This window comes from Bombina bombina, chromosome 5 (genome assembly GCF_027579735.1).
Source record: "Bombina bombina isolate aBomBom1 chromosome 5, aBomBom1.pri, whole genome shotgun sequence".
Taxonomy (NCBI): Eukaryota; Metazoa; Chordata; class Amphibia; order Anura; family Bombinatoridae; genus Bombina; species Bombina bombina.
The window spans coordinates 809,425,216-809,449,611 of NC_069503.1; the positions used below are offsets into that span (position 1 = coordinate 809,425,216).

A 24,396-nucleotide genomic window follows, 5' to 3' on the forward strand; every position below is an offset into this window, starting at 1 on the left:
TGAATCAGAATGTCGTCCAGGTAAGGTACTACTGCAATGCCCCTTGGTCTTAGCACCGCTAGAAGGGACCCTAGTACCTTTGTGAAAATCCTTGGAGCAGTGGCTAATCCGAAAGGAAGCGCCACGAACTGGTAATGTTTGTCCAGGAATGCAAACCTTAGGAACCGATGATGTTCCTTGTGGATAGGAATATGTAGATACGCATCCTTTAAATCCACCGTGGTCATGAATTGACCCTCCTGGATGGAAGGAAGAATAGTTCGAATGGTTTCCATCTTGAAAGATGGAACCTTGAGAAACTTGTTTAAGATCTTGAGATCTAAGATTGGTCTGAACGTTCCCTCTTTTTTGGGAACTATGAACAGATTGGAGTAGAACCCCATCCCTTGTTCTCTTAGTGGAACAGGATGAATCACTCCCATTTTTAACAGGTCTTCTACACAATGTAAGAACGCCTGTCTTTTTATGTGGTCTGAAGACAACTGAGACCTGTGGAACCTCCCCCTTGGGGGAAGTCCCTTGAATTCCAGAAGATAACCCTGGGAGACTATTTCTAGCGCCCAAGGATCCAGAACATCTCTTGCCCAAGCCTGAGCGAAGAGAGAGAGTCTGCCCCCCACCAGATCCGGTCCCGGATCGGGGGCCAATATTTCATGCTGTCTTGGTAGCAGTGGCAGGCTTCTTGGCCTGCTTTCCCTTATTCCAGCCTTGCATTGGTCTCCAAGCTGGCTTGGCTTGAGAAGTATTACCCTCTTGCTTAGAGGACGTAGCACTTTGGGCTGGTCCGTTTTTACGAAAGGGACGAAAATTAGGTCTATTTTTCGCCTTGAAAGGCCGATCCTGAGGAAGGGCGTGGCCCTTACCCCCAGTGATATCCGAGATAATCTCTTTCAAGTCAGGGCCAAACAGCGTTTTCCCCTTGAAAGGAATGTTTAGTAGCTTGTTCTTGGAAGACGCATCAGCCGACCAAGATTTCAACCAAAGCGCTCTGCGCGCCACAATAGCAAACCCAGAATTCTTAGCCGCTAACCTAGCCAATTGCAAAGTGGCGTCTAGGGTGAAAGAATTAGCCAATTTGAGAGCATTGATTCTGTCCATAATCTCCTCATAAGGAGGAGAATCACTATCGAGCGCCTTTATCAGCTCATCAAACCAGAAGCATGCGGCTGTAGTGACAGGGACAATGCATGAAATTGGTTGTAGAAGGTAACCCTGCTGAACAAACATCTTTTTAAGCAAACCTTCTAATTTTTTATCCATAGGATCTTTGAAAGCACAACTATCCTCTATGGGTATAGTGGTGCGTTTGTTTAAAGTAGAAACCGCTCCCTCGACCCTGGGGACTGTCTGCCATAAGTCCTTTCTGGGGTCGACCATAGGAAACAATTTTTTAAATATGGGGGGAGGGACGAAAGGAATACCGGGCCTTTCCCATTCTTTATTAACAATGTCCGCCACCCGCTTGGGTATAGGAAAAGCTTCTGGGAGCTCCGGCACCTCTAGGAACTTGTCCATTTTACATAGTTTCTCTGGGATGACCAACTTTTCACAATCATCCAGAGTGGATAATACCTCCTTAAGCAGAATGCGGAGATGTTCCAACTTAAATTTAAATGCAATTACATCAGGTTCAGCCTGTTGAGAAATGTTCCCTGAATCAGTAATTTCTCCCTCAGACAAAACCTCCCTGGCCCCCTCAGATTGGGTTAGGGGCCCTTCAGAGATATTAATATCAGCGTCGTCATGCTCTTCAGTAATTAAAACAGAGCAGCCACGCTTACGCTGACAAGGGTTCATTTTGGCTAAAATGTTTTTGACAGAATTATCCATTACAGCCGTTAATTGTTGCATAGTAAGGAGTATTGGCACGCTAGATGTACTAGGGGCCTCCTGAGTGGGCAAGACTCGTGTAGACGAAGGAGGGAATGATGCAGTACCATGCTTACTCCCCTCACTTGAGGAATCATCTTGGGCATCATTGTCATTATCACATAAATCACATTTATTTAAATGAACAGGAATTCTGGCTTCCCCACATTCAGAACACAGTCTATCTGGTAGTTCAGACATGTTAAACAGGCATAAACTTGATAATAAAATACAAAAATCGTTTTAAAATAAAACCGTTACTGTCCCTTTAAATTTTAAACTGAACACACTTTATTACTGCAATTGCGAAAAAACATGAAGGAATTGTACAAAATTCACCAAATTTTCACCACAGTGTCTTAAAGCCTTAAAAGTATTGCACACCAAATTTGGAAGCTTTAACCCTTAAAATAACGGAACCGTTTTAACACTTTAACCCCTTTACAGTCCCTGGTATCTGCTTTGCTGAGACCCAACCAAACCCAAAGGGGAATACGATACCACTAAAAAACTCTAAGCCATCTCCGTGGAGATGTTGCCTGTACAACGGCAAAGAGAATGACTGGGGTAGGCGGAGCCTAGGAGGGATCATGTGACCAGCTTTGCTGGGCTCTTTGCCATTTCCTGTTGGGGAAGAGAATATCCCACAAGTAAGGATGACGCCGTGGACCGGACACACCTATGTTGGAGAAATCCAATTTTCTTCACACACACCAAAACTCCACCTCCTCCATTGACAAAGGCAAAGAGTATGACTGAGGTTTTAGGGAAGGAGAGTGGTACTGAACAGCTTTGCTGTGGTGCTCTTTGCCTCCTCCTCCTGCTGGCCAGGAGTGATATTCCCAATAGTAATTGAAGACGTTGTGAACTCACCATATCTTAGGAAAGACAAGACATTCACCAGTCAGTCATTACAAGACAAACATCATTGCCACTGAAAGCCTAAACTCCTAGAATATTATACTCTTCAGAGAAATAATCATAAAAAGGAAGGACAAAAATTAAAATGCATACAATATCAAATATCATCTAGGCTAGGGCAAATCATTCTCTCTAAACTGTCCTGCATATGTGAATGAAACAAGGACGTATGATATCTATAGAATAGTCAAGAGTCCAATAATGTGCTTGGTGTATCTAATATTTGAAGAAACATTACCAAAATTAGTAAAGAAATAAGTGCAATGGTAAAGAGTAACAGTAAATTTAAAAACCAACATCCAACCAAATGCAAAACAAAAGGATCTATAATCCGGAGATGTAAGGGAAAAAAAAGGCCAGTACAGACAACAGCATTGGTAGCATATAGTTTCCCCCCCATGGAATCTTCTGTTAAGAAACGGAGGGAGAGTGTAAATAAGTCTGTTTTATATAAAGTACACTATCCCCACGCACTACTGCAAAATGCAGTTTAAATGGACAACACAAACATGCACACAAAAAAAATGCAGCAAATATTTTTCAAGAAAAATCACAAAACCGTTTATTTTATTTTGGAAAGGTTTGTGAGGACAATCTTAGAATTGCTGTAAAATTCTGGTACATTGTACATAAGCTGAATGTATGCTTTACTTTTCCAGTGTTAAATGCCTTCAGCTCCACCACGAGGCTGCAGTGAATATCAAATGATTTATATCATTAAATGGACACGATTCCCAATATTTTTCTTTCTTGATTCAGATAGAGCATGCAATTTTTAAACACATTTTTAATTTACTTCTATTATCACATTTTCTTTGTTCTCTTGGTATCTTTTGTTGAAAAGCAGGGACATAAGCGTGCATGTGTCTGGAGCACTAGATGGCAACAGCAAGAACGTTACCCATATGCAAGAGCACTAGATGGCAGCAAAAAAAGAATATTATGGGAAATAAGCAAATTTGATATTATAAGTAAATTGGGGGGGGGGGGGGAATTGGGTTATCTATCTGAATCACAAAATTTTATGGGTTTCATATCCCTTTAAAGATTAGGCTCGTATAAATGACCTTGATTTGATTTAGCTTTTATCTGTTGGTGGGGGCATTAAATATAAGAGGGTCCCCTAATCCAGGTGAAAACTCGTATGTCACTTTAAATGAGCTTTTGGCTTCTTTTTTTGGCCATTCCATTAGATTAGGAGCTTTGAATTAGCCAAAAAAAAAATATGTAAACAATACAGAAAGGAAAACACACGCACAAAAAAAAAAAAAAAATGAAGACAGGCAGATTATTGACTTTGCAAATTAGTTTTTGCTGGAATTTAAGGAAGCAAAAAATAGACAAAGTAAAATTAAACAATGGCTAATTGAGCCAATATTGTTAATGATAGCCGAATCAGTTTAAATACAAGTTTTTCACTTACCGAAATAACAATTTATGACATGTGTTAAACACTTTCTCATTGTTTTGAGCAATTGACACATTAGCATTTAAACAACAAAACAGTTAATTGCAATCCTAAATGAATATTCAGCATATGTTGCTCAAGGCAAAATGAGTTTTCATGAGGTAAAGGCTGTTAAATTTAAAAAGTCCAAATATTCTACTTGAAGCTGCTAGAAAAAGTGTTTTTTTTATAGACTGGAATATCCCTGTCAAATTATTGTACTAGTAACATATTTGAAAAGCTGGTGATAAAGGGGTCTCAATGGATATTTCTAATGAAATGGAGTATGAAAACCCACCAAAAAGCCATGTGAGGCAAAACATTTTGAATTGAATAGGGGTCACACAGGAAATACTGTGTTTCCCACATTGATATACATACAGAGTTATTAAGGTCAAAGAGCCTTGATTTTGGAACAAACATTGTTAAGCCCTCTAGTAACAAACAAATAGATTATTTTAGAAAGATGTCAATGTTTAAAGAAAAGCAACATTTTTTCCCAGCTTTGCACAACCAACATTCATATATAAATATACTTTATAACCTCTAAACCACTAAATATTTGCCAGTTTCTAAGTCACTACAGGCCGCCTCTTATCTCAGTGCATTTTATTAGCTTTTCACAGCCAAACACTGCTAGTTCATGTGTGCCATATAAATAACATTGCAGGAGTCAGCACTGATTGGCTAAAAAAACAAGTCTGTAAAAAGAACTGAGATAAAGGGGCAGTCTGCAGAGGCTTACATACAAGGTAATCACAGAGGTAAAAAGTATATTAATATAACCATGTTGGTTATGCAAAACTGGGAATGGTTAAAAAGGGATTAGCTATCATTTTAAACAAACATTTTCAAGAAGACTGTCACTTTAACGTCATCAAATCACACATTTAGCCAATGTCTGTAATAATTGTGAAAGGTGAGAATTCTTCTTTTAGAACACACACCCTGATTTTGGGAACTTTTTTTTTTTTACTTTTTTTTTATAGCAAAGTATGGAAAATTGTGCAGATTTTTACCAGTCACAAACTATATATGTTTGATAAACAACCATAAAATCATAACATAAATCACTTGACGCAACGCAAGAGACAAATTGATATTAACTCTAAAACTAAAAGAATGCAGAAGGAATGTTTTTAAGTACAAACCCACACCAGACATTCATTCTATAATTACAAGTCCAGGTGGTTGATAGTTTAAAATTACTCCCCCATGTTTTTTTTTTTTTTACTAAAATGTTTGGACTTACTCAGTTCTACTAGATAAATTATACTTAGGAGTATCAGGTGAGAAGACATTGATACATAGGATCATTTAACATTACGATTACATATATTTGCATTCAAAAAAAACAAAATCTTACTTTCCTACAAATATTTAACAATGAAAATGTTCCTGGTTCATTGAAAATTGTTACAATAACCAGTCACTTATGGTTGAATTCAAATAAAAAAATCTTGTTTGAATATGAACTATTATAAGAATGTTTATAATTATTTTGTGAAGATATTACAGTCGAATACATTTTATGCAGAATGTGCACACAGATCAGCTGAAAAAGAAATGTATTGTTTGAAGAAGTACTTAGACAACATGCTGTGAGTTCTAGTGCAAGAGCTTTTAACACAAAAAAAAATTATATTTGCATCACAATAATCAACAGTCTTAATTATATAGCCTGTTTAAAATATGACAAAACATAAAACCAGTAGAATACTATATGTGTATAAACAAACTAAATAACTTGTATAGACACACATACAACAAAGTGCCACGTATTAGTAGCATATACAATCCGATAGAGGTTTATATTTAAATATTTAATATTCCAGTCATTTACAGAAAACCAGTATTACATATTTGTATAAATACAGACAGGGGCTCAATAATATGAGACCACATGATCAATCTAGGTGACTAAACTCATGCTGTAATTATATGTGATCCTAAATACAGTCACTTTACACATTATTATGAACTGGGGCGCAGCAGCCTTACATACACTCTGCCAAGTTACATAACGGCATTGAATGGCAACAGAAAGTGCAGAAATATGTAAATTGTTTTTCCACAATACATAAATACTATTCATTTGTATCCCAACTTTATATCCGTATCATCACATTATCCAGTAAATCTGATGCCAGAATCATAGATACATATTCAATCAATGCAAGCTATTGATATTAACAAAGTCCTCCTGAATATTCATCATCTTCATCTACTTGAGCCGATCCTTGAGCAGTTGCTGGTACTCCATCCTGTGAAGTTGCAGGGGATTTCTTTTTTATCCCACCTCCAGGAACTGCCAAACTTAAAGCAAGCTTAGCATACTAAAATGGAAAAAAAGTTAGACTTTTAAACTCAACATTTAACAATGCATAAAATGTTTTTATTATTGAAAATAATATCCATAATTTATTTTTCTGCCTTTTGATGTAAAATACAAATAAATAATTGTGTTTATTCTACTTGGGTTAATACAGTTATCTAAATTTCTGTTTACCTCTTCCCCTCCCTCATTTTCTCTCCAGCCATTTGCTCTTTTAAAGGTGAATTATCAGTTTTGCATCAACAATGCATAAAATGTTTTTATTATTGAAAGTAATATCTATAATTTATTTTGCTGCCTTTTGATGTAAAATACAAAATAAATAATTGTGTTTCTTCTACTTGGGTTAATACTGTTATCTAAATTTCTGTTTACCTCTTCCCCTCCCTCATTTTCTCTCCTGCCATTTGCATAAACAATCATAGGAAATTCATTATTTTCAATAGCAGTGGGCATACTAGGCAGTTTAGTAGTAACTATTAGTGTATATATATATATATATATATATATATATATATATATATATACACACACATATACATACACACACATATACATATATATACACACACACACATAAATCAGTTTGTACTCGTAGGTGTAATGTATACCCGATGTGTGTACAACCTGTGTGTGAATAACGTGACTTTGGATTGTACACACATCAAGTATACATTACACCTACACATAGGAGTAGAAACGGATTTAGCTCCACACTCAAAGATTTATGTATGCACTTAACTTTTCTAACAATTACTTTACTAGGGAGCTGTATCAAATAATTGTGTTATCTCATGTATGAATTTATGTATGTATTTGACAACTTGTTAAAAATAATGTTGATTTTTGATAATTATCACCATGGACTACAGGGTCACATTTTGGCGCAATTTTCAAACTTGGGGGAGGGGCTAGAGGGTATTTAAGATCACTTTGTTTCACTAAAGTTGTTTAGTTTGAGGAAGGGGTCTGTGGATCCCGAAACATCACTATGATATAACAAAAAAATTTTTTTTTTCACAAATCCAGTGCAGGCTATATGTTTTTCTATTAAAATGTAATCCTGACCAAGCCTCCTGGTCGATGACTACCTGGCAGTGAGAGTGCAGATGCTTGTGGGATAGAAATATATATATATACATAAACACACACACACATATATATATATATATATATATATATATATATATATATATATATATATACACACCATACACACAATATATACAGTCGTAAGCAAAAGTTTGGGCACCCCTGACAATTTCCATGATTTTCATTTATAAATAATTGGGTGTTTGGATTAGCAATTTCATTTTGATCTATCAAATAAATGAAGGACACAGTAATATTTCAGTAGTGAAATGAGGTTTATTGGATTAACAAAAAATGTGCAATATGCATCCAAACGAAATTAGACAGGTGCATAAATTTGGCCACCTCAACCAAAATATTGCATCAATATTTAGTAGAGCCTCCTTTAGCAGAAATAACAGCCTCTAGACGCTTCCTATAGCCTGTAATTAGTGTCTGGATTCTGGATGATTCCTCCTTGCAAAACATCTCCAGTCCAGTTAGGTTTGATGGTTGCCGAGCATGGACAGCCCACTTCAAAACACCCCACAGATTTTCAATGATATTCAGGTCTGTGTACTGGGATGGCCATTCCAGAACATTGTACTTGTTCCTCTGCAAAAATGCCAGAGTAGATTTTGAGCAGTGTTTTGGGTCGCTGTCTTGTTAAAATATCCAGCCTCTGTGTAACTTAAACTTTGTGACTGATTCCTCAACATTATTCAAGTATCTGCTGATATTGAGTGGAATTCATGCGACTCTGACAAGATTCCCAGTACCGGCACTGGCCACAAAGCCCCAAAGAATGATTTAACATCCACCAAATTTTACTGTGGGTAGCAAGTGTTTGTCTTGGAATGCTGTGTTCTTTTGCTGCCATGCATAACGGTCCTTGTTATAACCAAATAACAATCTTTGTTTCATCAGTCCACAGCACCTTCTTCCAAAATGAAGCTGGCTTGTCCAAATGTGTGTTTGTGGCGTGTGTGCAGAAAAGGCTTCTTCCGCATCACTCTCCCATACAGCTTCTCCTTGTGCAAAGTGCACTGAATTGTACAACGATGCACAGTGACACCATCTGACGCAAGATGATGTTGTAGGTCTTTGGAGTTGGTCTGTGGGCTCTTTTTGACCGTTCTCACCATCCTTTGACTTTGCCTCTCCAATATTTTACTTGGCCTGCCACTTCTGGCCTTAACAAGAACTGTGCTTGTGGTCTTCCATTTCCTCACTATGTTCCTCACAGTGGACACTGACAGCTTAAATCTCTGCAATAGCTTTTTGTAGCCTTCCCCTAAACCATAATGTTGAACAATCTTTGTTTTCAGGTCATTTGAGAGTTGTTTTGAGGCCCCCATGTTGCCACTCTTCAGATGAGAGTCAAAGAGAACAACAACTTGCAATTGGCCACCTTAAATACCTTTTCTCATGATTGGATGCACCTGTCTATGAAGTTCAAGGCTTAATGGGATCACCAAACCAATTGTGTGTTCCAATTAATCAGTGCTAGGTAGTTACAGGTATTCAAAGCAACAAAATGACAAGGATGCGCAAATTTATGCACCTGTCTAATTTCGTTTGGATGCATATTGCACATTTTCTGTTAATCCAATAAACCTCATTTCACTACTGAAATATTACTGTGTCCTTCAGTTATTTGATAGATCAAAATGAAATTGCTAATCCAAACACCCAATTATTTATCACAAGTATCTGCACTCTCACTGCCAGGTATTCATTGACCAGGAGGTTTGGTCAGGATTAAAATTTTAATAGTAAAACATATAGCCTGCACTGGATTTGTGAAATATTTTTTTTTTTAGTAAGGGGTTGATACTGTGTACATAGATTTGCAGGAAAGCAGTGGCATTGCAGGGACAGTAAAGTTAAAAAAAAAATAATAAATAATAATATATATATATATATATATACACACACACATACACACACAGTATATATATATATATATATATATATATATATATATATATATTATTATATACATATATAAATTTTTAACTTTACTGTCCCTGCAATGCCACTGCTTTCCTGCAAATCTATGCACACAGTATCAACCCCTTACTAAGTTTCAAGAAGATCAATGAATAGAACATTATTTGGAGTGGAATAGATATGCACAAGGACCTAATTGTGAGAAGGGAGAGGCAAGCAGTAAATATTAAATATAATGTCATTGTTTTAGCTAAATAAAACTATTTAAATTGTTATTATTAAAGTAATCATTCTATTTCTCCTTCCAATAAAGTACTGCTGTAAAGTTGATTAAATATAAACCTATTAAAACTGAAGATAGTTCACCTACCAATAATTTTATTCATTTCAATGATCTATTTATTTCTAATAGTATATAACCAAATCAGTAATTGTCTGATATAACTGGAAAAATAATCTGAAAAATGTATTTTAAAAATTAAACCTTTATGTAAAAAAACAATGATTTTCATCTATTTAAATCAAGTCTTAGTGACTATTGATTTAAATCAAATACACCCTGGCGCAAACTAATTATTACATTGCAATATAGACTGCAGGAAATCCCTTAAAAAACTATCACAAGAGCACTAGTCTTTACAATACTACAGGGACAACTTCTTACTATGTTCACACAGATCATGTAAAGATGACAATTTCAATGCACCTGACAATATGTCTACAAAATCCCTGACTTTGCTTAAGTGTACCAAGTAGAATTGATGCAGTTTTGAAGGCAAAGGGTGGTCACATGAAATATTGATTAGATTAAGATTTTTCTTCTGTTAACTCACTTTGCATTTTGTTAATTAATAACAATAAACTATTAACATTTCTATTTTTTAAAGCATTTTTACTTAACAGCATTGTTTCACACCTGCCTAAAACGTCTGCACAGTACATATATTACAAAGCAAAATTATTAACACAACACATATAAAACATCATTTATGCTTACCTGATAAATTAAAGAGTCCACAAACCATTACTCATGGGAATTACTCTTTTCTACCACTAGGAGGAGGCAAAGATTCCCAAACCCCAATAGCTCTATAAAACTCTCCACCTCACACATACCTCAGTCTGACATATATCCAAGCAAGTGAGGTAAGAAAAAAGGAATAAGAGCCATAAAAGGAGCAGGGAAAAAAAATTGAAAACATACAGGTGGTGAGAGTCTACGATCCATTACTCATAGGAACTAATACCCAAGAGTCCACAAGTAATAACATAAAGGGAGGGATTTAAAAAAAAAAAATTCCACAACCCTAATAACTGTTTTTTTTATAAATGCACTTAAAAAGTAAACAGGCAAAGCAATCAAACTGAGACAACTGCCTGAAGAACCTTTCTACTAAAGGCTGCTTCAGCAAAAGCAAAAACATAAAATAGGTAGAATTTAGTAAAAGTATGCAAAGAAGACCAAGTAGCTGTCTTGCAAATTTGGTCAAATGAAGCCTCATTTGTAAAAGCCCAAGAAGTGGCAACTGATCTTGTAAAATAAGTAGTAATCTGCTGCGGTGGAGGCTGACCTGCCTCCAAATAAGCTTTGTGATTCAAAAGTTTTAAACCAAGAGGCTAAAGAAATAGATGCATTCTTAAGGACAGAAAAAAGAACAAACCAACTAGAACTTTGTCTAATATCCTCACTAGCATTAACATAATACTACATTTTTAGGATTAGGACACAAAGAAGGAACAAAAATCTGAACAAAAGTTGTCTGAAGAAACAACCTTAAACCAAAAAGTAAATAATGTCCGTAAAAAAAGCCTTGTACTGATGAAAAAACAAAATTTATGCTTACCTGATAAATTCATTTCTCCTGTAGTGTGGTCAGTCCACGGGTCATCATTACTTCTGGGATATTATCTCCTCCCCTACAGGAAGTGCAAGAGGATTCACCCAGCAGAGCTGCTATATAGCTCCTCCCCTCTACGTCACCTCCAGTCATTCGAACAAAGGACCAACGAGAAAGGAGAAGCCCAAGGGTGTAGTGGTGACTGGAGTATAATCCAAAAATTTTTTAGCCTGCCATAAAAAACAGGGCGGGCCGTGGACTGACCACACTACAGGAGAAATGAATTTATCAGGTAAGCATAAATTTTGTTTTCTCCTGTTAAGTGTGGTCAGTCCACGGGTCATCATTACTTCTGGGATACCAATACCAAAGCAAAAGTACACGGATGACGGGAGGGACAGGCAGGCTCTTTATACGGAGGGAACCACTGCCTGAAGAACCTTTCTCCCAAAAACAGCCTCCGAAGAAGCAAAAGTGTCAAATTTGTAAAATTTGGAAAAAGTATGAAGAGAAGACCAAGTTTCAGCCTTGCAAATCTGTTCAACAGAAGCCTCATTCTTAAAGGCCCAAGTGGAAGCCACAGCTCTAGTAGAATGAGCTGTAATTCTTTCAGGAGGTTGCTGTCCAGCAGTCTCATAGGCTAATCGTATTATGCTACGAAGCCAAAAAGAGAGAGAGGTAGCCGAAGCTTTTTGACCTCTCCTCTGGCCAGAATAAACGACAAACAGGGAAGACGTTTGACGAAAATCCTTAGTTGCCTGTAGATAAAATTTCAGGGCACGGACTACATCTAGATTGTGTAGAAGACGTTCCTTCTTCGAGGAAGGATTAGGACACAAAGATGGAACAACAATCTCTTGATTGATATTCCTGTTAGTGACCACCTTAGGTAGGAACCCAGGTTTAGTACGCAGAACTACCTTGTCTGAATGAAAAATCAGATAAGGAGAATCACAATGTAAGGCAGATAACTCAGACTCTTCGAGCCGAGGAAATAGCCATTAAAAACAGAACTTTCCAAGATAACAACTTGATATCAATGGAATGAAGGGGTTCAAACGGAACACCCTGTAAAACATTAAGAACTAAGTTCAAACTCCATGGCGGAGCAACAGTTTTAAACACAGGCTTGATCCTAGCTAAAGCCTGACAAAAAGCTTGAACGTCCGGAACTTCTGACAGACGTTTGTGTAAAAGAATGGACAGAGCTGAAATCTGTCCCTTTAAGGAACTAGCGGATAAACCCTTTTCTAAACCTTCTTGTAGAAAAGACAATATCCTTGGAATCCTAACCTTACTCCATGAGTAACTCTTGGATTCGCACCAATATAAGTATTTACGCCATATTTTATGGTAAATCCTTCTGGTAACAGGCTTCCTAGCCTGTATTAAGGTATCAATAACTGGCTCAGAAAACTCACGTTTTGATAAAATCAAGCGTTCAATTTCCAAGCAGTCAGCTTCAGAGAAGTTAGATTTTGATGTTTGAATGGACCCTGGATCAGAAGGTCCTGTTTCAGAGGTAGAGACCAAGGCGGACAGGATGACATGTCCACTAGATCTGCATATCAAGTCCTGCGTGGCCATGCAGGTGCTATTAGAATCACTGATGCTCTCTCCTGTTTGATTCTGGCAATCAATCGAGGAAGCATCGGGAAGGGTGGAAACACATAAGCCATCTTGAAGATCCAAGGTGCTGTCAGAGCATCTATCAGAACCGCTCCCGGATCCCTGGATCTGGACCCGTAGCGAGGAAGCTTGGCGTTCTGACGAGACGCCATGAGATCTATCTCTGGTTTGCCCCAACGTCGAAGTATTTGGGCAAAGACCTCCGGATGAAGTTCCCACTCCCCCGGATGAAAAGTCTGACGACTTAAGAAATCCGCCTCCCAGTTCTCCACTCCCGGGATGTGGATTGCAGACAGGTGGCAAGAGTGAGACTCTGCCCAGCGAATTATCTTTGATACTTCCATCATTGCTAGGGAGCTTCTTGTCCCTCCCTGATGGTTGATGTAAGCTACAGTCGTGATGTTGTCCGACTGAAACCTGATGAACCCCCGAGTTGTTAACTGGGGCCAAGCCAGAAGGGCATTGAGAACTGCTCTCAATTCCAGAATGTTTATTGGAAGGAGACTCTCCTCCTGATTCCATAGTCCCTGAGCCTTCAGAGAATTCCAGACAGCGCCCCAACCTAGTAGGCTGGCGTCTGTTGTTACAATTGTCCAGTCTGGCCTGCTGAATGGCATCCCCCTGGACAGATGTGGCCGATAAAGCCACCATAGAAGAGAATTTCTGGTCTCTTGATTCAGATTCAGAGTGGGGGACAAATCTGAGTAATCCCCATTCCACTGACTTAGCCTGCACAATTGCAGCGGTCTGAGATGTAGGCGTGCAAAGGGGACTATGTCCATTGCCGCTACCATTAATCCGATCACCTCCATGCATTGAGCTACTGACGGGTGTTGAATGGAATGAAGGACACGGCATGCATTTTGAAGCTTTGTTAACCTGTCTTCTGTCAGGTAAATCTTCATTTCTACAGAATCTATCAGAGTCCCCAAGAAGGGAACTCTTGTGAGTGGAAAGAGAGAACTCTTCTTTTCGTTCACCTTCCATCCATGCGACCTTAGAAATGCCAGTACTAACTCTGTATGAGACTTGGCAGTTTGAAAGCTTGAAGCTTGTATCAGAATGTCGTCTAGGTACGGAGCTACCGAAATTCCTCGCGGTCTTAGTACCGCCAGAAGAGTACCCAGAACCTTTGTGAAGATTCTTGGAGCCGTAGCCAATCCGAATGGAAGAGCTACAAACTGGTAATGCCTGTCTAGAAAGGCAAACCTTAGATACCGGTAATGATTTCTGTGAATCGGTATGTGAAGGTAAGCATCCTTTAAATCCACTGTGGTCATGTACTGACCCTCTTGGATCATGGGCAAAATTGTTCGAATAGTTTCCATCTTGAACGATGGAACTCTTAGGAATTTGTTTAGGATCTTTAAATCCAAGATTGGCCTGAAAGTTCCCTCTTTCTTGGGAACTACAGATTTGAGTAAAACCCTTGTCCTTGTTCCGACCGCGGAACTGGATGGATCACTCCCATTAATAAAAGATCTTGTACGCAGCGTAGAAACGCTTCCTTCTTTGTTTGGTTTGTTGACAACCTTGACAGATGAAATCTCCCTCTTGGGGGAGAGGATTTGAAGTCCAGAAGGTATCCCTGAGATATGATCTCTAACGCCCAGGGATCCTGAACATCTCTTGCCCAAGCCTGGGCGAAGAGAGAAAGTCTGCCCCCCACTAGATCCGGTCCCGGATCGGGGGCCCTCGATTCATGCTGTCTTAGGGGCAGCAGCAGGTTTCCTGGCCTGCTTGCCCTTGTTCCAGGACTGGTTAGGTTTCCAGCCTTGTCTGTAGCGAGCAACAGCTCCTTCCTGTTTTGGTGCAGAGGAAGTTGATGCTGCTCCTGCTTTGAAATTACGAAAGGAACGAAAATAAGACTGTCTAGCCTTAGCTTTGGCTTTGTCCTGAGGCAGGGCATGGCCTTTACCTCCTGTAATGTCAGCGATAATCTCTTTCAACCTGGGCCCGAATAAGGTCTGCCCTTTGAAAGGTATATTAAGCAATTTAGATTTAGAAGTAACATCAGCTGACCAGGATTTTAGCCACAGTGCTCTGCGTGCCTGAATGGCGAATCCGAAATTCTTAGCCGTAAGTTTAGTTAAATGTACTACGGCATCTGAAATAAATGAGTTAGCTAACTTAAGGGCTTTAAGTTTGTGTGTAATCTCATCTAGTGTAGATGATTCCAGTGTCTCTTCCAGAGACTCAAACCAAAATGCTGCTGCAGCCGTGACAGGCGCAATACATGCAAGAGGTTGCAATATAAAACCTTGTTGAACAAACATTTTCTTAAGGTAACCCTCTAACTTTTTATCCATTGGATCTGAAAAAGCACAGCTATCCTCCACCGGGATAGTGGTACGCTTAGCTAAAGTAGAAACTGCTCCCTCCACCTTAGGGACCGTTTGCCATAAGTCCCGTGTGGTGGCGTCTATTGGAAACATTTTTCTAAATATCGGAGGGGGTGAGAACGGCACACCGGGTCTATCCCACTCCTTAGTAACAATTTCAGTAAGTCTCTTAGGTATAGGAAAAACATCAGTACTCGCCGGTACCGCAAAATATCTATCCAACCTACACATTTTCTCTGGTATTGCAACTGTGTTACAATCATTCAGAGCCGCTAATACCTCCCCTAGTAATACACGGAGGTTTTCCAGCTTAAATTTAAAATTTGAAATATCTGAATCCAGTCTGTTTGGATCAGAACTGTCACCCACAGAATGAAGTTCTCCGTCCTCATGTTCTGCCACCTGTGACGCAGTGTCTGACATGGCCCTAATATTATCAGCGCACTCTGTTCTCACCCCAGAGTGATCACTCTTACCTCTCAGTTCTGGTAATTTAGCCAAAACTTCAGTCATAACAGTAGCCATATCCTGTAATGTGATTTGTAATGGCCGCCCAGATGTACTCGGCGCTACAATATCACGCACCTCCCGAGCGGGAGATGCAGGTACTGACACGTGAGGCGAGTTAGTCGGCATAACTCTCCCCTCGTTGTTTGGTGAAATATGTTCAATTTGTACAGATTGACTTATTTAAAGTAGCATCAATACAGTTAGTACATAAATTTCTATTGGGCTCCACTTTGGCATTAGCACATATAGCACATGTATCTTCCTCTGAATCAGACATGTTTAACACACTAGCAATTAACTAGCAACTTGGAAATGCTTTTCAAGTAATTTGCAATAATATGAAAACGAACTGTGCCTATAAGAAGCACAGAAAAAATTATGACAGTTGAAATAAATAAATTATAGCATCAAATCTTTGTAAGAAATATACAATTTTAGCAAAGGATTGTTCCCATTAGCAAAGGATAACTAACCCTGACAGCAGAAAAAATACACAAATAAACGTTTTTTATCACAGTCAACTACAATCTTCACAGCTCTGCTGTGAATGATTACCTCCCTCAAAACAAGCTTTGAAGATCCCTGAGATCTGTAGAGATGAACCGGATCATGCAGGAAGAAAATGAACCTCTGACTGAGTTTTTTGATGTGTAGTAAAAGCGCCAAAAATGGCCCCTCCCCCTCACACATAACAGTGAGGGAGATCAGTAAACTGCTTAAATTTAAACAAAACTATTGCCAAGTGGAAAAAACAGTGCCCAAAAGATTTTTTCACCCAGTACATCAGAGAAATAAACGATTTTACATGCCAGCAAAAAACGTTTAACCTCAATAAATTAATTGTTATTTAAACACCTATTGCAAGTCCCTGCAAATTAGGTTAAGTCTATGCATACAGTATAAATCCAGTGAAGTACCATTCCCCAGAATACTGAAGTGTAAAATATACATACATGACAGCCTGATACCAGATACATCTACTGTATTTAAGGCTGAGTTTACATTATAACGGTATGGCAGGATTTTCTCATCAATTCCATTGTCAGAAAATAATAAGCTGCTACATACCTCTTTGCAGATTAATCTGCCCGCTGTCCCCTGATCTGAAGTTTACCTCTCCTCAGATGGCCGAGAAACAGCAATATGATCTTAACTACTCCGGCTAAAATCATAGTAAAAACTCAGGTAGATTCTTCTTCAAATTCTACCAGAGAAGGAATAACACACTCCGGTGCTATTATAAAATAACAAACTTTTGATTGAAGGTAATAAACTAATTAAAATCACCACAGTCCTCTCACACATCCTATCTATTCGTTGGGTGCAAGAGAATGACTGGAGGTGACGTAGAGGGGAGGAGCTATATAGCAGCTCTGCTGGGTGAATCCTCTTGCACTTCCTGTAGGGGAGGAGATAATATCCCAGAAGTAATGATGACCCGTGGACTGACCACACTTAACAGGAGAAATCAGATAAGGAGGTTCACAAGAAAAAACAGACAATTCAGAAACTCTTCTAACAGAGGATATATCCAGGAGAAACAACACTCTCCAAGAAAGTAGTTTAATGTCCAATTTATACATATGTTTAAAAGACAAATGATCATTAGGAAGATTAGCAATCTTTTTGTGGAACAAAACTGAAAGGGCTGAAATCTGCCCTTTCAGAGAACTGGCAGATAGACCCTTATCTAGACCATTCCTCAAACATTTCAGAATTCAATGAATCCTGAAAGAAAGCCAGGAAAAAACATTATCTATACACCAAGAAATGTAATATGATGGTACACTGAGCGCCTCCTACTTTGGGAGACCTGTGGCTCTGATAAATTGACCCCTAGCGGTCAAATGCAAATGGAAAAACAGAAAAATCAGAAATATATCAGAGCGCCAAATAACAATGGCAGGGTCTAGATGAAACCATATGTTCAGGACATTTTATTCATACACATATAATACATAAAACATGAATTTAGTACATAAAATGGCAGATAAAACAAATAAAAACAAATAATCAAGGATCCAAGATTTCACAATGTATAAAAAGCCCAATTTCTTGGGTGATTCACAATGTTGTTCAACAGTGGCAGATTAAAAACATAAAATTGTGTAATTGTCTTGCTGATGTTTAGTCTGGGAAAAAATATATATTGTGGACCTAAGGAGGTGAGATAGCAGTGGTCCTACTAATTGGTATAAGGTGTCAGTTGATACTTGTATCAAAGTGATTTAACAGGTGTCTTTTAAATAGTAATTTGTGTGATCATTGAGTTAGCTAATGATCTCCATAAGTTGAACCTTATATCAAAGTGATTGATTGGTGTGGCTTTCCAATTAATAATTTATATGAACAAAGAAATTAACTAGTGGCCTCCATGAAGGGTAATAATACAATATAAATAAGCTTAGTGAGATGAAAAATGCAGATGATTTGATGTAAAAAACTTCTGTGTGTCAAAAATAAAAAAAATGGCAATAGTGAAAAGACATCACAAAAAAACGATAAGCAAAGAACAGTGTGTGCACACAAAAACTTGAATAGTGCAGATTGTATAAACAATCTGTCTAGATAAACAATGGACAGTCAGAATGCAGTCTTCACAATTGTGCAAATACAATCCAAATATCAAATCTTTATAAAAAATGTTCCATAGTGGAAAATTTCCAAGTGCAAAAAAGAAGAAAACGAAAAAACTTAGTCCTGGATAAGTGTGAACAATCACACAACAAATAGTGAATGTCAGATTGTGATAATATGTGTAGTGGTTTTCTCCCAATATTAGGTGCATTATGTCTTCTATGCAGTAGCCCAAACGATAATTTCAACTTGCTGCACAGATATTGCCTTCTGCCAAAAAGAAATAAATAATAGTGTAGATAGTTTAAAATAAGTAATATTACCAGAGTATCACTCACCAGTCGACGCATTTCGGTCATACACTGACCTTTATCAAGACTGGTTTTACATTACAATGAAGGTCTTTAAATACCCTGTTTAGTAATTACCTTTTTTCTTTTTTTCGTAATACCGGAAGAGAGTTTTTCAACTTACGGTTTCGCGTTAGGCTAATATAGTTATAAAGTTTATTTAATTCTTCTCAATTTTATTTATAGAGCAAATTTTACTATTTAATTCATGTCTGTTACATGAGGCTTTTATTTTCTGAGACACTTTTTGCGCAATTTTTGCGCGAAGTCTTGGCTTTTACTCCCGTTTTTCTATTGGTAGCCTCATTTCTTATACATACCTTCCTGATTGGCTAGATCAGGGGTGTGTTATAAATGACCCACATCATTGGCCATAGGTAGTATTATGTGTGTCAGGAACGGATATACCATTAGTGGAATTCCCTGTATTTACAGGTTAGCGTTTCCGTTTTTTTCTGCGTTCCTATTGGATGGTAGCAAGCCTATCCACATCCATTACTGATTGGTTAGATTTAGGGGTGTGTCGTGACTTGAAGAATTCTATTGGTCCCTATACGAGTGTAAAGAGATATGTAGTGGTGTGCTCTCAAATGATAATATATACCGAGGTGTACTCAAGATATATACATATATGATAAAAAATATATACACAGAGGTGCAATGGGGATATACATAATAAAACCTTTACATCACGTAAATGTATAAGTCTAAAAAGAATGCGATAGTCATCTAAGGAGATAGAGCAACCCTATTAATTTTCTTAGTACTTATAACGAGTAAATAGTGTATTTCAACCATATGGCTCATCTGTCACCTTTAATATTTCAAAATTGCGAGGTTTAACCAGGCTATCTTTAAGAAACATTCTATGATTGATTGTTTACACGGTAAATACCAATGTTTCTAATTTTTCACCATTAGAAATAAATATTGGAGGACCCAAATATTTCTGATTTTTCAACATTATAATTAAATGTCAGAGAACCCAAAACGAGATATGTATATATTCCTGTATATCATACAAGCTTGATGTATCGTCTATGCTGTTTATAAATCAGTCATAATCTTTTATAAAACTTGAGTGATCTTGCAGCTCTTATAAATTTAAATATCTATTTTGACTTGGAGATGGAATGAGACCAAATTATATCGATGAGTAAAAATATATAATAGTGTGTATTTGTAGGAAGGGTAATTGTCACCTTAAAATATCAGAAGAGATTTTTTCTTTCTTTCAGTTTATACTAAATTAGATCAAAGGGCTACCGTTATACTTCAACTAAATGCTAAGGATTAATTAGAATTTCTCAAAAGGTAGCTTTATCTTGATTGGTAAATTAAGGATATAAAGGAAGCTTATATTGTTAATCGTCCTATATGGGATTGCTTTTGTTGATATGATAGACTGTTATAAATTAGGACTTTGTATATTCATTTTAAAAGAAGGGGCTTATATTGTTAGCCTTCCTAGTAGGCTTACATTGAGTGATATATCGACTTATTAAATTGAAAACTATTCATGTTCATTTTTAATTATAGTCGTCAAGTTGTTAAACCATATGTTAATCTGAATAAGGCTCTGCCCTCCAAAGGAGGGACTGTGCTCACCAATAATATGGGACAGTTTAGACAACTATTGGAATATTAGTCTGGACAGAGATGGACATTAGATAAAAAGAGAGATCCAAAGAGAGAGATTTACACACCAGTTCCTATTTTTTATTCCATTGTTCTGATTTTCACTTTATCTGGTTGTGATCATATAGTTGTTTCATCAGGTCAAGGTAAGACAACTTGGAGAAATGTTCATGATTCTTTTATTCATTCACTTAGATAGATTTGAAGGCGGAGTATATTCTATTATCTTTATTCTTTCCATCAATACATACAGAATCTTCAGTTTTTTTCAAGAGAAATAGAGTTAGGTAGTTTCACCAGGTCATCAGATTGTCTTGCTCAGATGTAAAAATAGGGAAAGCGAGATTTGTTATATATTTGTTCGAAGTTTAAGAGCTTATAAGTTACTCTGGTACTCTTCATCCTCATGATTTCTTCTAAGAAAGTCTTTAATTGAGGTTTAGTAAGTGGGACAAATCTTCTTTATTATTTAATCCTCTCGGGTAGAGGCAATCCAAACGAAAGATCCATTTTGATTCTTCAGTGAGTAGCTTTTTCTCCTGGTTACCTCCTCTCCAATTCCTTGGTACTTTTTGTATTCCCATATACTTCAATGTTTTAATGTCTCCATGATGTTTTTCGGAGAAATGTTTATACAACGCGGTCTCTTTATTGAATTTCTCAATGCACAAAAGATGCTCACGTATTCTGTCCCTCAATGGCCTGGACGTTTGTCCCACATACTGGAGGCCACAGGGACACTGGAGTAGGTACACCACTTTCTTATCTTGACAGCGTATCAAGTCCTTGATCTTATATTTTTCTTGATTGTTATGTGATTGGAATTCCGTAGATTTTTTACCGCATTTGCATGCCTTGCATGTGTGACAAGGGAAAAACTGTTTTCCCAAATGTGTCTTTCATTTCAGGTTTTTTGGCCTTTTTTATGCTTGGGGCTAGTTTGTTTTTCAAATTATTAGTCCTTCTATACACAAATTTTGGTCTATGAGGTAGTTTTTCTCCGAGGATGTCATCATCCTTCAATATATCCCAATGCTTATGAAAGATGTCCTCAATGATACCACTATTTTCACTGTATTCCGTTATTAACGGTACATCAAGGATCTCGTTATTTTTGTTCCCACTTGTCTTATCTTTATATTTGGTTAGCTCTTTTCTTTCAATTTTTCGAATTTCTTCTATATTCTGGTCCAGGAGATTTTCTTTATATCCTCTATCGAGAAATTTAGCCTTAATTATCTGGGCTTGTTCTTCCCATTTTTGTGGATCTGAGCAATTTTTCTTCATCCTTAGAAGTTGTCCCTTTGGGATGTTAGCTTTCCAATTTCTATGATGGCAACTGGTTTGGTGGACATAGTTGTTACTGTCCACCTTTTTAAAATGAGTAGATGTTTCAATGGCATTATCCTTTATTTCTATATTCAAGTCAAGGTATGTGAGAAATTTCTGGCTGTGTTCATATGTAAAACGAAGATTTACTTCATTTTGGTTCATCACCTTGAAGGTATATTCCAGATCTTCTTGTGTTCCTTTCCAGATCAGAATGATATCATCAATGTAGCGGCGGTAGAGGACCAAGTCCGCGCCTGCTGGGCATGATTCCCAGAAAATTTCTTCCCACTTTGCCATGTAGAGGTTAGCATAGCTAGGCGCGAACCTGGTCCCCATCGCCGTCCCACATATCTGTCTGTAAAATTTCCCTTCATTACAAAAATAATTGTGATGTAAGATGTAATGGATGCTCTCAAGTATGAAATCACATTGTTTTGCCGGGATCTCTTAGTCTCTCTCTAGATAAAATTGTACTGCTTTCATTCCTTCTTCGTGAGGAATACTTGTGTACAATGCTGTAACGTCACAAGTTGCTAAGATGTAATTCTCTTCCCAGTTTATTTCCTCAAGAAGGTTTATTATCTGAGTAGAGTCTCTTAAATAAGATGGACGTTCCTTGACATGCTTTTGAAAGTGTCTGTCCACATACTCCGACAGATTGCTGCTCAAGGATCCTATCCCCGAAATTATTGGTCTTCCCGGGGGATTATTAAGATTTTTATGAATTTTCGGAAGATGGTATATTAATCGGAGTCTTCGGGAACTGTACCATTGATGTAATTGTACTCTTTTTCATTCAAGATGTTGTCATCTTTTGCTCCCTTCAGGAGATTAATCAATCTTTTTTTATATATGTTGACAGGATTTTCTTTTAGTTTTTGATATGTATTTTGGTCACTCAAGATCCTCTCTGTCTCATTGTTATAATCTGTTCTGTTCATCACCACAATCCCCCCGCTTTTATCGGCGGACTTGATGGTAAGATTGTGATTCTCTTCCAGTTGTTTAACAATTCGAAATTGTTTATCCGATAGATTCTTGTTTTTCAATTTTAACTTTTTATTATCAATGTCTCTTATTTCTCTACAGACTATTGTCTCGAAAGTCTCGAGCGCCGTCCCCTTATGTGTGAAGGGATAGAATGTAGACTTTGGCTTAAGGTTTGTATGTTTATAACCATCGTTTTGCTGAGTCTGATTGTATTCTTGAAATCCATAAGCCATCCTTTCAAGAGGTGATTTCAGAAAAAATCTTTTCAGAGTTAATTTCCTGATAAATTCTTTTGTGTTTACAAATGTAGTAAACTTGTCCAAGCTTTTGGACGGGGCAAAAGATAAACCAAGTTTTAGGATAGATTTCTCATCCTTATTTAGTTCATAGGAGCTCAGGTTGAATATCCCTTTATCAGTTACCTCTTCTTCCTGGTCATCATCTTTATTTATTTTCTTCTTTATTTTTACACCTCCTCTTTTCCCTCTGTGGGTCTTGTTTTTACCCGGGTGGTAGATTGGTTTTGTTCTTTTTTGTAATTGTGATGGCCCAGCTCTAAAAAAAGAGGAGGAGGAGTGGGGTACTTGTATGTTTGTTAATGTTTGATGAGTTCGCTCCAATTTCTTTCTCTCTGACTCTTACTTGTTCCCCAGATTTTTCAGTCCTCTCATTCAATCTCTCATTATGAGGATCATCTCTTGATCTTTGTTGTCTTTTCTCTTGTTTCGGGGTCTCATATGTTCACATTTCTAGAATGTTGATCATACCTTTCTCCATATGGTCTTCCTCCATCAAAATTTCGCTTCTGCTGGTAGTTTCTCGTATCTCGATAGTATTCCCTTTCCTGGTAGTTTTGATTTCTCCAATTCCTCTCTGGGTAGTTGGAATTTCTCCAATTTCCTCATGCAAATCTCCCTCTATAGTCTCGTTCTCTCCATCTCTCATCATAGGGATTTATATATTGTTCCCTTCTTTGTTCAAATTGGTTATTGCCCATTCTGCGATTATTGAATGACCCTTCATACATATTTCGCCTGTTATATGTATGTTGCCCCCTAAAACTGTTATCAAAATTTCTTTGTCTCTGATTGTATGTACAAGTATTATATTCATTTCTATAATCAGTATATCTAAAGTTATCATTGTAATAATCTGACATATCATTCCTATAATATGGAGTGTGTTGTTGTGTTTCAGGATCTTGCGGGTTAGATCTATCTTTATTAGCTTTCTTATATGTCACTGTTGTCCATGTATTAGATTCATTTTTGTCATTTTCAGTGTAAGTATTTGCCTCATTTAAATTCTCTTCAGATTCAAAATTACCTTTTTCTTCATTATTCTTCTTTTCTAATTCCCTTATTAATTTCTTAGTCTTCTTTTTTATTATATCATCCTTTATTTTGCTTACTTTTTTAACCAAGGTCTCTTTTTTATCTGCAATTTCCTCACATTCTGGTCCTGAATTCTCCATATTCAGAACAATAACTTCATTATCCTTAATTTCTAAATCTATCTTTGTAATTCGTTTCTCTATATTCTATAATCAATTTTATCAGCTCTTGTGAAGTTTGTATTAGTACATTTTTCAGCT

The 24,396-nt window shown here is 37.3% G+C and overlaps 1 protein-coding gene across 1 annotated transcript in view; it reads right to left on the reverse strand.

The window, feature by feature from the left end:
* Positions 1 to 3,326: 3,326 nt before the first annotated feature.
* NAPG (NSF attachment protein gamma) overlaps positions 3,327 to 24,396 on the reverse strand; it is a 97,706-nt gene continuing 76,636 nt past the window's right edge. The window contains exon 12 of the mRNA XM_053714913.1: positions 3,327 to 6,573. Within this exon, the coding sequence (XP_053570888.1) occupies positions 6,427 to 6,573 (147 nt within the window). The 3' untranslated portion in view covers positions 3,327 to 6,426. The remainder of the gene's footprint in view (positions 6,574 to 24,396) is intronic.